Here is a 15,306-nt window from a genome sequence, read left to right on the forward strand (position 1 = left end):
AGATAGTTTGTTTCGCCACGCATTTGCATGTTGAACGTGTTTCTCCCCTTTTTATGAGATTTCCAGAGAAAATTGGTGTACTTCTGATATTGGTATTTTCCCTATGATTGTGATGTCATGATTCATAGGCGTTCACAGAGCAGGAGTTTCCCCTGTATCAATGTTTTCCCAATCATCATCAGCCACTCAGTCTACTGTGTCACCTCTGTGGTTAGATCTGAGAGCAGATGGCACTCTCAGAGAAAGAGACTGTCAGACTCTGTCAGAGTTCTTTACTGTCCTACATTCACTTTCTCAGCTTCATGTCGCACGTGTAGCCTGAGCATTGGTGACCAAACACAATCTCACTAAGCACTTATGGATCCGGTTTGTTGTTTTGTAACATGGATCTGGGTTATAGATCGCCTGTGCTGTGTGGCCTTGGTCTGTTAGCCATGGTTGACCAGGCCGTCTGTTCCCATGCAACCCAGCATGCAGAGCACCTTCATCACCACATTGACATTTGCTCCTGATCATTGACCCATGGTTGGCGCGGCTGCTATACTAGCCGTAAGGGCATGTTTGTGTTAGTTATTAATAACATACAGTATTGGCTGAGTTGGATTTCATAGAAGCGGAGATGCAAACAGAAGGCAGGCAGCATTTTCTTCCAGACAAGAATTTAAATAATGGTAAAGTTGTTGATTTTTGGTCAAAACAAACCATTAAAAAAACAGTCGGGAAGTATTTTTCGAAAATCGATTTGGGTTTCTGATTTTGAAAAGTAATTGTATGTTTTATAATATAAATGAGTTAAGAGCGAGCCATTTTCTATTGCTTCAGTGAAGTATTCATTTCAGACCCTCTTTTCAGTTAGAAATGACTAATAGTTTATTGTAATCCCTGATGTAATTTCACAGATGCCAAGTCAAAAGGATTTGCCCATTATGTTTATTTCAGGACAGTCAGTTTGCATTGGTAACTTGATTTGCCACATGAAAACCATTTTCTGTGTCTTACTTACTCATTTGATAAGTGAAATACAATAGATGGTAAAGTGCACCGAGCACTAAGCGTCCACTGCATGTCATTTACTCACTCGTTAAGTAGACTGGATGCTCTCAGTCTTCCAGTGGCCTGTTGTTGAACGACGTAGTCAAACAGCACAGCAGGAAAACTGTAAAACCTACCACTGGACTTCTTCCTCCATTACTTTTGAAATTAACCAGGGCCACGTTCCATACCAGGGCTTCCTCTCTTCCCTGCCATCCTTGGGTAGTAGCTTAAACTGCATCTCTCACACACACACACACACACACACACACACACACACACACACTCACACTCAGCCTGCTGTGTCCTATGGTGCTGCTTGTTGATAACTGAGGACATGAAGAGGATTCCTGTTGAAATTGCACACAGCCAGCAGGAAGCCAACCACTACAATGGGGAGGATAAATAATTCACCAAGCACTTAACTATTTCCTGCTGAATTTTTCTCTCTTTCCTCTCCATTTTCTCGCTGCTGTTCATCTCACGTGCCTCAGGCTTGCTTTCCACACTCTTGCTCCACACCAGGTCTTGCCTGTGGAGATATGATACTTGGCACTGCACCTCCGCGGTTTTTGTTTTGCAGTGTAGCAGACAGTAATTCACTCAGTATGTTGTCGTTTTTATAGACAAATAAGTGCTCATTGCAGGCATGGCTGCTTATAAACAATGCACATGTCTATTTTCATGTATCCCAGGGCGGGTTTCTCTCATTTTTTTTTAACACAAGTTCTACTTAAGTGTGTCAAGAGTGAATGGATTCTGTGTTTTAATTCTTTGTTTTGAAAGGAGAGTTAATTATATGTAACACCAGGTATAGACAATGCTCAAAAGAGAGGTGGAATAATCAGCATCCTCGTGTTAATCTCCATCCCACGTTGTTTGTGCACATACTCCTAGATTTCCGTTTTCTCACTAGAAAGCTGGATCAGATTACAACATTTAATTTAGGTAGAGGTCCATTCACTCACCACACACCAGTTCAATTAATGTTAACTGTCCTGCCCTGCTTTGTAGAGATTATAATAATTTATTTAAATGTCTCCTGTACACACACACACACACACACACACACACACACACACACACACACACACACACACACACACATACATATAGTGCGTCTCACTATCTTTGTGGGGACCCGTCATTGACATAATGCATTCTCTAGCCCCTTACCCTAACCTTAACCATCACAACTAAATGCCTAACCTTAAGCCTTACCCTCACCCTAACCATAACCTAATTCTAACCCTAATCCTAAAACCAAACCTTAACCCTCAAACAGCCCTTTAAAGTTGTGGGCTCCAGCGTTTTGGCCCCACAAAGCTAGTATAGTGTAGTCCCGGTTTTTGGACCCCACAAATATAGTTAAACAAGAACACACACACACTTTCAGATCCCTCTTCAACAGCTGGCACTGTGACCTTTCTGACTCGTTTGAATCTTCTAGCATGCTCAACAAGTCCATATATGCTGGGCTTGCACACTTTTGATTGAGCAGTCTTCACTGAGGTAGTTCAGCAGGAGGTGACAGCTGTGCGTGTAACCTTAAGCACAGCATCCCCTGTATCTCTCCACCCAGTTTTCATCCTATTCCTAGAGTGGGGGGGGATGAGCAAGGGGCCGACCAGCTGTCCTGTATAGATCACACCTGTACTGAACAGGAACCAGATCAATCTGCCAGCCTGTCAATTCTTCACTTAGATCTGGACAAGTTCGTATGTCACCGGTCATCAGGTGTGTTGTAGGGGTCACGACCAGCAACTGGGATCCTGGGATTTCCCACTGAAATATTTTACTGTGCATCCCCTGCTCAGCCGTTTGGTCCGGCAGAATTGCTTTTAATGTAAATGTGAAGCTAAATGTGTTGGTCATTGTATTGTTTAGGTATACCCCCAAATAATTAGTTTGAAGTAAGGTAAAAAAAAAGAAGAAAAAAAAGTAGGACCAACAAGTTGGCAGATAAATCTAAAGTTTAGACTTCTAACTGAATATGGGTATGTGTCAGTGTGTTCTGGTCTCTGTTGTCCATTATACTATAACCAATCTGGCATCATTTATATCAACCTTCTCATGCTCACAGAGACTGTCCTATAAATAGAAAAGTACACAGAAAAGTACACACACTGTTTATACCGATAACATCCAGTTCACTAGAAGGTGGTGTTAAACCTTTAAGGATGTCTCTGTCAGACAGACTCTCAGGTGTGTAAAAGCTTTATTTGTTCATTACAGCTTTGTGAAAACATGACCAAATTTGCATTACACCAAAATGTTTTTAGTTAGGGTTTGGGCTTTTTTTCATTAACGCTGGCAGCCATGCCTGATAAGATATCCTTCTTCATGTTTACAAAGTAATATAAGTTTATATATATATATATTTTTATAGATGCTGATTTAGAATTATGGGTGTGTCTGTGTTGTGGCCGATAAATAAAGTTCCGGCAAAACAGAATTAAATGTGGAGGTCTATGAGGGCTCACAGTTAACTCGGCAAATGAGAAAATATGTGAAGCACGCACCAATAAATGTACTCCCCTGTTGCCTGTATATGTTTGTATTTACGTATTGTGTTATGGAGCTTTGAGACACTCCAGCAGCTGCAGGGCTCCTGGGGACTCTACTTTACCACAGAGTTGTGTGAGAACCCTCCCAGGCTTTGTTTAAGAGTCGTTCAGACTGGAGTGTTTGTTTTAAATATCCCCAAGGCCTTTCAAAGCAGCATCGTATTTAAGCAATTGAAATGCCTCCAAAAGATGTTACTTGCTCAATCTCAGCAACAATCTGATTTTATTGATTCCCTGATTTTCTTTTTGTATGTCTCCTTCATAGCAGCATGAACAAATTGGCACTGATTTGATAGACATTTGCCATTATAAGCGATAACAAACATGAATTGTTTATCATTTGGTATATTGCTATTATACTCATACTGTATATAGGAGCCTTAACTGCAGAACTGTAAACTCATCCCACTGTACTCTGTGAGGTTGCAGTGTAACATAGTGAGGCTCATGGGAGGTGTGTGTGTGTGTGTGTGTGTGTGTGTGTGTGTGTGTGTGTGTGTGTGTTCAGTTTTTTGTGGGACTCTTGCAGTTTACAACAGAAGAGTCAAACCTCACCCTTTATAGAAGTGTAACCCCACTTTACTGTTATTAGGCTGGCTCTGCTGCTGTGTTGCCCTGTATTTTGGGGGAGTAGGGAAGACATTTGGGAGTCACTAACAGGAATTAATAAGTAAAAAGTGTTATGAATGATCTGGTCCCTTCTGGGAACATTGAAATGTCAGTTTCCAATCCTTCTCTATTAACTACTTCTCTAAAAGCAGTCTCAAGGCAGCTAAAAATCCAAATATTGGATATAAAGAATAAAATTGTTTATGGAAATGTTTCGCAGGTGTACTAGGGTACACAGAGTTTAGTAGGCACACAAGAAGAAAGGCATGTTGTTGCCGGGGCAGCTGAAAAACATTAAAATGTTTTCACTGTGAGGTTTCTTTCAGTATTTGATTAAGTCCATGACTAGTCAAATTCAGTGTAATAGACATTACAACCAATGACATCACCACTTCATTACTCTGGACAGCAGCAAGTAGGCAGCTGGGGAGAGCGGGACGGATGGCTGGGCCCGTCTCTGGTGGAGGAGTGGAGGGTGGAAGCTGAGAGGTGTACATAACACTAACAGAGCACTTCGCTGTATTCACTGTATTCTCTCTCTTCTTTCTCGCTGACTTTCTCTCTTTCACTCTGTTCATTTCTTTCTGTTGATGATGTCATTTCCATGCTAAGCCAGACTTCCAGTGAACTCTAAAGGAGTGGGAGGGCTTTCTGTTAAAAGAGAACAGGAGGGAGACGGTAGAGAAATGAATAGGGAGCAGAGGAGACAGGGAACCAGCCCAGTGTGCATGATAAACAGCTGAGCCACGGGGACTGCCATGGTGTCTGAGGGACCAGCTGGAACGATCATGGCGGTGACTCATTGTGCTGATGTCACTGCTTCTCAACTCTGGGCAGGGACTTGCAGCTGTAAACTCGCACATAGTCCTTCTGGGCCTGTTCAAGCTGGGATTGTGCGAGAGGGTCCAGCAAAGTGTGATGTCAGTCACAGGTCCTGCATGATATAGGGGAAACATGGTCAGAGAGATAGGATTTTGTCAGACTTAATTCATATGGAGGCTTCTGTGCAATCAAAAGCATACAGTGCGCTCTACACACTGCACAAAAGTGTAACCTTGCCAGCATAGCACCTTGGCTTGTAGCAAGACTGGCTGTCACGGGTTTGTATAGCCTCAGGGTACAAAAAAGAATGCAAAGAAAACACATGCTGCCAACCCTGGCTATGCTATTCAGGCTCGTATTTAGGTGCACTGTTGCAGCACAGCATCGCCTGTGGCTAAGTGGTCATTCCATTTACCTCAGAACTCAGAAACCGGAGCTGGAAATGACGTCACACCGGAGTTGAATGTGTTCCATTTACAAGTCAGTTTTTTCATTGTGTGGGTAGCTCTAGCCAGGTTAGCCATTGTTAGCAATACCAGTTGATAACAACACATTACGCTGTTTTTGTGCATACAAACAGCGTAACAACTAGGGGTGTGAATCTTCACTGGTGTTACGATTTGATTGCGATTATCCTGTCAACGATTTGAATTGATTCGATATCACGATGCATTACCACCTCATCGTTATTATATATTGCAACACATGGTTTTCATCAACAAATGTAAGCAGTCAGATATATTTGAACTCCCCTTGTTATTGTATCTGCTCTTAAAAAAGACACTTCATGAATGTAGCGGAGTGTGAACACAGCAGACAAAAGGCAAATACAAAAAAAGGCAGCGACCGGAAAATCAACAAGTGACATCACTGGGCAATAGGCCTGCACGATTTTGGGAAAAATATGAATCACGATTTCTTTAGCTTAGAATTGATATCACGATTCTCTGCCACGATTTTTTTCTCACAAAGTGTAATGTTTATTGCACACATGAACCATGACAAAACAAATTGGCAGTACCAAACATGTTTTTTTTGGCACCTATAGCACATTGTGCATCACCACAAGCCTGTAAACATAGAGGCTTCAATGAAGAGAAGGGAGAGCATTGCATCTTTAAAACCTCTTTTATACAGTCTATGTTTAAAACTCATAGAAGAAAGTAGTAGCATTTGTGATGCAGTCGGCTCGCTAAATTAAATGAGAATCAAAGTCATTTTTTTAATCAACAAAAAAAAAGTTATTTAAAATTTAAATCGTGAACAGGGTGAATCGAGATCGACATTTTATAACGATTAATCGTGCAGGCCTATTAGGCAATGATCGATTATGGTCTGTCACTGCATCGATGCAGAATCGTCCAGGTACGCATCGCAAAGCATCGATGCAGCGATTATTTTTCGACACCCCTAATTTTCTTTAAACACATTGTAAAGCAACAGCCTGAGGGGTCATGCATGCCTAATCATCGCATGCATTTGCATCGGAAGGAAACTCCACTGGAAGCGTTCTCATCAACATTTTTAATGAGACACACAGTCGTCCTTGGCTGCCTCAGCAAACTTTGGCTTTTGCTCTCAGAGTAAGGGATGATGAGGATTAGGGGTGGGGAGAAAGGACAGTAGGGTAGATATGTGCGCGGCATGTGGATCGAAGGTGCAGATGAAAGCTCTGCCCGGCTGGAAGTCCAGTTTGTGGCGTTTTCCTACTGCTCGCCATTCAGCGTTTTTACGCTGATGGCCGTGGAATGTCAGATCCCGCTGTTGTTGAGCTGAGGGGAGATTACGCCAGATAGAGGTGTAATTTTGTCGCCGATAAAAGCCCACACCTTCCTGCCAGATCCCACCGCTGTTATTAGTATTAGGTGAAGGGAGACAGAGAGTGAGCAGTCAGTTCTCCTGGGATTAACGGAGTGGGGGACTCTTCTCTCCCTAGATACAATCAGCCCTCTCTACAGTGAAAAAGTGGAATTCTGCTAAATTACTCCACTATTATGAACCCTTTCTCAATTATGTACCATAAAGCAATTTTCATCTCAGCACTAACTAGAGTATTTTATTATAACCACACACTCTTCTGCTTTGTCCTTGTCTCTCTTTGTGTGCTCTCACATGTGTATGCACACATCTGTGCACATAATTGACTGCCGGAAGAGGCTCTGTGACTGTGCCTGTCCAGCAGATTTATTGTTGGGAACAGAAAGAGCAGATGAAATGCGCCTCTTACAAATATTATTCCTTAAAAATACCAGTCTTGTTCTCGTATCTCACTGGTGTACAGCTGGTCACTTGAACGTAATTTCCGATGAGTGGCATACTTTGATAGTGAAATCAACATGTCGGTGCGCTTGCGCCATCTGTTTTTTTTTAATCTAATTTCTATTCCCCCCCTGTTAATCTCTCCTCCTCGACTGACCACTCAACTTCCTCTGTTTTCCCTCTGTCCATAGACTCGCAGCGGTCCCATCTGTCCTCTTTCACCATGAAACTGATGGACAAGTTCCACTCTCCCAAGATCAAGAGGACTCCATCCAAGAAGGGCAAGCAACTGCAGCCCGAGCCAGCAGCCAAGAGTACCGAGAAACCTGCGAACAAGGTATGTGTGCGGTCCTGTGCCAGATGTGTGTATAGTGGGAAATCCATCTCTTTCCCACCTTTTTCCGTGTGTTTGTTTGCCTATTTGTGATACGATTGTTTCCCTGTTTAATGTTTTGCGCTCCCAAGCTCCATTGTGTCTGTGTGTGTGTGCGCAAGTTTCCCCACTGGTTCCCACAGCTTCCCAGTCGCTGTGGCGGCTGGCTGCACTACAGCAGGTGTCTAAACCTATAAAGACATGAATGGAACCGGGTCGCTTCCTGAATGAACTCCTCCGCTCCCTTTCAGTGTAATGAGTATATTCCCCAGCAGCCCTGCTGTGAAAGACTAGCTGAAAGAGCCCGTTGCTGTAGTACCAAGATGGCTCCAAGCCACATCACTTGATAGATGGTTCTTTGAACTGCGATCAAACCATGGGAATAATAGAACCACAGCAGAGAGCCCAGACTGTTGTGATATTCCAAATGTGAAATAGGTTGAGCGATAAGTATTTAACTGCATACTCAGTCTATGGTGTTCAAAAAAACTTTTAAAATGTTCGCCATCATCATGAAAACACTACAAAAGTAGTTGGTTTTTTTTGCAATTCTAAGGTTCTACTGTTCTGTGTAATTCTTTTTTTTTTTGTAGAAGGTTAGTCGGCTGGAAGAGCACGAGAAGGAGGTGGTCAGTGCCCTGCGCTACTTCAAGACAATTGTGGACAAAATGGTCGTGGAGAAGAAGGTGCTGGAGATGCTTCCCGGTTCGGCCAGCAAGGTGCTCGAAGCCATCCTGCCTCTGGTTCAGGTGGAGGCCCGGATACAGCACAGGTGAGTCACATGTTTTTATCAGACAATAACCTAACCCTAATCCTTTTATTGACACAGTGGTGTCTTTTGCACAGATGGCACTTTTATTTGATTATAGTCTTTACAATAAACTATTGCTTCCTGATTGCTTTTCCTTGTCCCGCTATAGATGTAGTAATTTCTAATGTACCATTTTCTCAATTCATTCTTATCATTCTTGACTCTTGACGTAACTCATAACGTAGCTGGTATGCATGCAGGACATGTTAGAACTAGCACAAAGTAGACTTCCGCTCGCTTAGCAGCTTGTGAAGATTGATAATATGTTGTGGCAGACAACGTCTCTCACCTCAAAGCTTCCTGGACTTGATGCCTTAAGCCTTTGAAATTACGTTCATGTGTTACTTACTGTTCACGTGGAACACTATTAGAAATGTTACCTCCGAGGATGAAAAATGAACTTCAACTTTTAGATATAGTCACCGGTTTGTTAGACTTCCTCTCTGGGTGAAGTAACCTTAGCTGCAGTTTCGTTTGGACTTTTAAAACATGTTAGAACTTCTCTGTCTTTGTCTTTGTGCCTTTCCCCATGCATCAATACAGATGAAAGTATGGAGGTCAGAGGTGATAGATTTTGTATCTCACAGCCCTGTGTTTAGAAGCGAAAGATGGATTGTTGCTGCAACATTGAGAAGCAGCTGTCTATGGGAATTTGACCTCAGTCTAATGGAGTCAAACCCCCAATGGATGGAGTTTAGTAGATGGGTTTTTTGGGCAAATATGCTCCTGTACATGTACAAGTTACTCTTGTGTTATTAATGTGTGTGAATTTCACCCTCACGTGTTAACAAGTTAGTTTTGGCATCTGTTAAAATACACAGTGTACCACACTGTTAAACTGCCTGCAGTGATTTAAATCAATATAGTCAATTAAGTAGGTCAACAGTGGGTGTAACTCCTACTCACTGTCCTGGTGTTACGTGAATTCAATGCTTATTTGCCAAAAGGTCTGGTATCAATCTCAGCATCTGCAAACTCTAGTCATACTGACTGGGCACTTATGATTCCACCATTCCTACTTAGTTCCTTAGCTTGCTCAGTTTGTCTGGGTCAAACCTCTCCCCCCATCCAACTGCTCCGCCATTCCTTAAATCCTTCTGCTACCCCCCATAGCTACAGTCGTCTCCTACTCACCATGGAGCTAAGCTGTGTAGAGACAGTGGATGGATATTCCGGCACTGTGAATCAGCCGCAGCATGTTGGGACAGGCCTGGGCCACACCTTAGTGTTCGGTCTGAAAGCACCATTCACTACAGGCAGAAACAACACCCCGCTTCCCCATGTGGTTCTACATTCTTCTGTCAGCACTAGCTAGCCTTTTTTTCAACCCCCAAGCGTGTAGTCAGGCATACCTGCAGTTCCTCAACAAATGCCCCTTAAAAATGTAGTTTAATAGCTGCTAGATAGATGGAAGTGTATCATATGTGTGATTTTTTGTCACCTCCAGTCTACATGTGCTTGTCACATTGCTTTTTTTTCACACCCCTCTGTTGTGTTGTCTTGAATCATTCTTTTTTCTGCACCTCTGGTTTGCATACTGTCTCTTACCTCTTATACATCATCTCTTTATCTGTTCTATATATATATATATATATATATATATATATATATATATATATATATATATATATATATATATATATATATATATATATTCCATGCTTTGTTTTACTCTTACCCTCGCCCACTCGTGTTCTCACACCCTTTGACAGTTCGGCGCTATCTTCCTGCCATAACCGTGTGTATCAGAGCCTGGCCAACCTTATCCGTTGGGCAGACCAGGTGATGCTAGATGGTGTCGACTTGGAGGACAAGGAAAATGTGGCGTCTGTCACCAGCGTCATCAAAGCCGTGCTGGATGGAGTAAAGGTAGGCCCCTTGGCTGATGGAGGAAATGTTGTGGATGATGTTATCTACGTCCACCTGTGGTGTCTTGATTGTAGCAGCCACTGAAGCTCTCTCTTTCTATGAACAGGAATTGGTGAAGCTGACCATAGAGAAACAGGAGCAGCCGTCGCCCACCACCCCGAACAAACCAGCACTACCTGCTACCACAGCAGAGAGGTGAGTGCAACGTGTGATCTGCAGAATACAAACACACTCACTCAGACACTCAAAGTAGTTCATTCACTCAGACAGCTTTTATGTGTGCAGCAGCGTGTCATCGGAGATGCCCTTGATAGATCGGGAGCCGGAGGTCTCGAAAAAAAAGACTGCTCCGGCAGCTACTCCCGCAGAGGCTGCCTCAGACATACCAGAAGAGGACGTGGCCCCTCCCAAACCCCCCCTTCCTGAAGCCAAAATGGCAGAGCTCAGGTGAAGATGACGCACACTTTAACACCATAATATCAACGTTGACTGACACATATTGATTTCTATTTTTTACTATTTAAAATCACAATGTCAGTTAAGTTAACTTTAACCATTTATTTTAATCGCAAAGAGAAACAGACTTAACATATTTGCTGTTTGGGAGTTCCAGGTGAACTCATTGAAGACATTACCGTATGCTAGCTGTGTGGCAGAGGTGATTTCTTTAAGACTGCAAGGGAAGCTCAGCTTCCCCTAAAATGTAATTTTAAAAATGTATGGTCAAATACGTACTATTGTGTTAACATTTTATTGACTAAAATGCATTAGAACACGTTCAACTCGAAGACGAGTTTGCTTTCCCTGTTGAAGCCTAGCGTCCATTGACTTCAATGGGGCTGCTTTGAACTGCTTTTTTCAGTGCTTCGAAACTAGACGGTCATTGGATAAATGCTGCGATTATGTCCCGCCCACGGACGCTCAGCGTCTCTGGGGGTGAATGGAGGAGTGGGCTGGCCTGGACTCTGGGCTTCTGCGTGATGATTTGAGGGTCTGTCGAAAGACTGCATCTCCTTTTTGATTGACAGCGATTTTGTACTATAAAAAGTCGCCGAAGCTATTCAAGCTCAGTCCCATCGCGGATTTTGCATGTTCATTCGAAAGACGAACTGCTGCAACCTATTTCTTGGTATTTGCTTGGCGAAATTGCTAGCCAATTTTCATCATACATTTCATACAATTATACACCACATTCCTCCTTTCAGTTTAACCTAATTCCCACATTTCCTCCTTCGAGTTTAATATCGTTTTGTTAGATCGTTTGTTCATTCATTCATTCATTCATTCATTCATTCATACAGTAGGCTAGGCTAGTGTTGTAGGGGTGAACTAGCCAGCTAGCAAACTGCACACGATGGCAGACAATGCTAATATTGTCGACCTGATTTTGGCAGAGCCATTTGAAAGTCTTCCTTACAAGGAGAAACTTAGAATTAAACAGCAGGGCAGATCAACACCTAAGATTGATTTAGTGCAAAAGATAGGGCAAAGTAACAGGTCTGTTCAGCTCTCCTAGTATGACAAAGTTAGCTGGCTGACTGGAAGTGCTATGACAAAGAAAATGTACTGCTGGCCATGCCTCTTGATGAAACCATCTCACGGATATTATAAATTATTATATTATTATTATTATTATTATTATTAAATATAATTATTAATATATAATGTTATTATTATTATTATTATTATTATTATTATTATAAATAAATGGACAATTTTTATGATGTAGGCCGAAAATGAGCTTCCCCTCTTTGAAAGACCAGCAGCCACCACTGCTGTGTGGTGATGCCAGGCTTCGGAGCAGCGGGCTGTGGGTCCAAAAGACTGACGTTCTCTCCAGATTACATGTAACTCACGCTCTCCTCCCCTCAAACCCCTAAATTAAAAACACATCACAATGAAAAAAAATAAATATCTAAATACATTTTTCCTAACTTTTTTCAGTGCTGCCCCATCCTTCCCCCGTCAGCCACAACCAAAAATAGACACTAATACTGTGGGAAACACTGGGTGCAATATTTCTCACTGAAGCTTTCACTTTGGTCAAACAGTGCTGAGGAAGTACTGGTACCTCATCCCGCTCTATTTGTTGCCATCATTAAGACTGAGATTTAAATCCTTTCTCAGTTCAAGGTTTCTTTTTTTCGGTTTTGTCTCCATCCAATGAGAAGACGAGGGCTTGGTGGTGATGGTGTGACCACAGAAATGTTGTGACCTTTTGCACGGTCGCAACAGAAGCAGTGAAGTGTCCGGGATTTATTTCTCACAGCCTTTTCACTTTAAATTGAACTTATTTTTAGACCAGAAATGTTTCACAAATATCAAATGAGGAATAAAGAAGGTTTTAAGGATGTGGGTATGGGAGGAGTAAGGGGAGTTCTATATACTACTTTCAATTTCACTGATTTAGACCTTTTTGAGTTTGAAAATCCCAAAACATATGGGTGTATAGTATATTTTCTTTTCCCCATCATTCCAATTGCAGCTCCATCGATCCACATGCTTAAAATTCCAGACTCCTTAAAATCTTTTATTTTTTCACACTTTAGGCTTCAAATGTGGCACACTTTTTGTTTGTTTGTCTTTTCCTTTCTTACTCTTTCTGCTGTCTCTCAATTTTTTTCATCCTTGGTTTCCCTTTGGATTCTGGGAACAGAGCACAGTTGAGTGCTGACGCTGGCCAAAGGAGACCCTCTCAGAAGGAGAAGTATGTTAGCCCATAGGATCATCTGTCTCCATTTTAACATCCCACCCTAGACCCCCATAAAGCTTCTGGATTGGATGAAAGTGTTTTTGACATGCATGGTTGCATTATCCCAAACTTTGTGTTATCCTGGGCATTTCCCTGAAGAATTCGACATCCAATCAGAAGACTGTTCAGTGCATGAGAGTGTCTGACTGACCTTTGCAGTGTCTTTATGCTGGCCTCCATATCATGGTGCATTGTGTTCCGCTCTTCACCCCATTTTGACCTGGTATTAACTCAATTAATTTAGGTTTGATAAGCAGGACAGCTTCATGTCATAGCTGAGAGAGGCTAACATGAAACACCCTCACTTTCATCTCACTATTCCACCGGAGGGATGACAATGTGTGTGTTCCTGTATTCATACATGGATTTGTGTGTGCATCCTGAGAAAGCGCGTTTTGCGTGCTTGCCAGATTGTCTGTATTGACTTTGCCTCTGGAACAAAAACATCCAACATTCGTGTTATTTAATTCTGCTGTTTCTGTTTGCTGTTCTGTAGCCCTCCACCAGCTCTTCCCCCTAAGAAGCGTCAGTCGGCCCCTTCGCCTACACGGGTTGCAGTGGTCGCCCCAATGAGCCGCGGCTCCAGCCTGCCCTGCAGCGTCCACAGACAGGTGGGGGGATCATGGTCCATTATTGGGCACCTTCAGTTTCAATAAACTAACCAAGCAAGAAAAAATAGTGCTAAAGGTCTTTTTTTGTGTGTGTGCAGCAGCAGGACTATGAGCAGGAGTTCCTTCAGAGGCGTTTCTCTGGGGGGAGCCAGTCCTACGGGGGCGACTCTCCACGCCTGTCTCCATGCAGCAGCATGGGGAAACTTAGCAAGTCCGATGAACAGCTCTCCTCCATGGAGCAGGACAGTGGTCAGTGTTCTCGTAACACCTCCTGTGAGACGCTTGGTAAGGCGCTGTTGACGTGTCATATTAAACGCAGTACTCCCTGCTGGTTATAAATGAGAAGCCTACTTATGTTTCCTAAATGTTTTCTACACACTATCGTAATAAATAAAGACGGAGGAGCGATACAAGGAAATTCGTTGGTGTCAGAGCTTATCGAATCCTTTAACTATAAGAACCCAACCCTTGACCCAAGTTAAAAGCCACACTGGTTGAGGGTTCAATCTGAATATTTGAAGATTGGAATGTGATTTGTACCTTTTTTCTTTACCTTTTCAGACAACACAGAGAATTACGACCCGGATTATGACTTCCTCCACCAGGATTTGTCAGCTGGGGAGAACCTGCCCCCAATACCGGTAGGAGGGTGCCTGAGCCCCCTGCCTGAGTCTCACAGCGAGTCCTCTTCCCCGGTCCCCGGACAGCATCCGTCACATCCCCGCTTCAGTGCTCCTCCAGCACAGCAGCAGCCAGAATACTGGACCCCGCAGCCTAATCAGACCAATCCCGTACAGTCCTACCGCGTCAGCGCGCCCCCTGCCCTTCCACAGAAGAAGCGACGCGGCACCCAGCCTTTCCCTGACGTAGGGTCCAGGGTGCTGTATGAGCGCTACCCCTCCCAATATGACAACTTGTCAGAAGAGGAGCTCCACCCTACACCGCCATTCCCCCTTTTCACACCCATCTCACCTGTTCCCCAGACAAATGGGGGCGTGTTCGTCACCCAGTACATAGCCAGCGAGAATGCAGATGTCCCCGCTAGCCCGCCGCCGCTGCCAGAAAAGAAAAGCAGAAACAGTAAGTGAGGGAAAAGGAGGGGCTGGGGACGTAATGAGGGAGTGTTGAAGGCAAGGAAGAAGAAATAGATGGCCAGAGTAGAGGGGACTGAGGCAAAGGAAGGGAGAAAAGAGTCTAATGTAGGGAAGAATAAAGGAAGGGATGAGGTTGATTAAGGAAGGGACAATGGGACATTGGCTGCACTTCGTCATCAGTTCATTGAAGCATCGCTTATGTCAAGGAAATATTCCACTGTAATTAGAGACAGGAAGTGAATACCAGGATGTGCTACAATGGGCCCCGCTCTGGGGGCACAGAGGGCAATATTTGGTCATTTCCTGACACACCTGCTACATCACTTCCTCTCAAGCTACTGTATTATGTCATTCCATACAGTCAGCCCTTCCTCTTAGTTCTTCAAACACTAATCACAGTGCATGACTACATGCATGTATGATTTCAAGTGGACATGGAAAAGACAAGGGTGTTTACCGAGTAGGGATGGTCTAAGACACTTTTGAGTAGCATCATGGGGAATGTAG

General features: G+C 43.3%; 1 protein-coding gene across 14 annotated transcripts in view; it reads left to right on the plus strand.

The window, feature by feature from the left end:
* Positions 1 to 15,306, plus strand: part of rapgef1b (Rap guanine nucleotide exchange factor (GEF) 1b) — a 47,293-nt gene that overhangs the window by 16,809 nt on the left and 15,178 nt on the right. For 5 of the 14 annotated variants that reach the window (XM_031317427.2, XM_031317434.2, XM_031317435.2 and 2 more), the window contains exons 2-10: positions 7,481 to 7,626; positions 8,256 to 8,434; positions 10,186 to 10,342; positions 10,449 to 10,537; positions 10,628 to 10,789; positions 12,999 to 13,049; positions 13,591 to 13,705; positions 13,804 to 13,990; positions 14,267 to 14,785. In XM_031317427.2, the coding sequence (XP_031173287.1) occupies positions 7,481 to 7,626; positions 8,256 to 8,434; positions 10,186 to 10,342; positions 10,449 to 10,537; positions 10,628 to 10,789; positions 12,999 to 13,049; positions 13,591 to 13,705; positions 13,804 to 13,990; positions 14,267 to 14,785 (1,605 nt within the window). The remainder of the gene's footprint in view (positions 1 to 7,480; positions 7,627 to 8,255; positions 8,435 to 10,185; positions 10,343 to 10,448; positions 10,538 to 10,627; positions 10,790 to 12,998; positions 13,050 to 13,590; positions 13,706 to 13,803; positions 13,991 to 14,266; positions 14,786 to 15,306) is intronic. The other 9 variants (XM_031317431.2, XM_031317438.2, XM_031317432.2 and 6 more) reach the window with 6 other exon arrangements.

Source organism: Sander lucioperca, chromosome 14 (assembly GCF_008315115.2).
Source record: "Sander lucioperca isolate FBNREF2018 chromosome 14, SLUC_FBN_1.2, whole genome shotgun sequence".
Lineage (NCBI taxonomy): Eukaryota > Metazoa > Chordata > Actinopteri > Perciformes > Percidae > Sander > Sander lucioperca.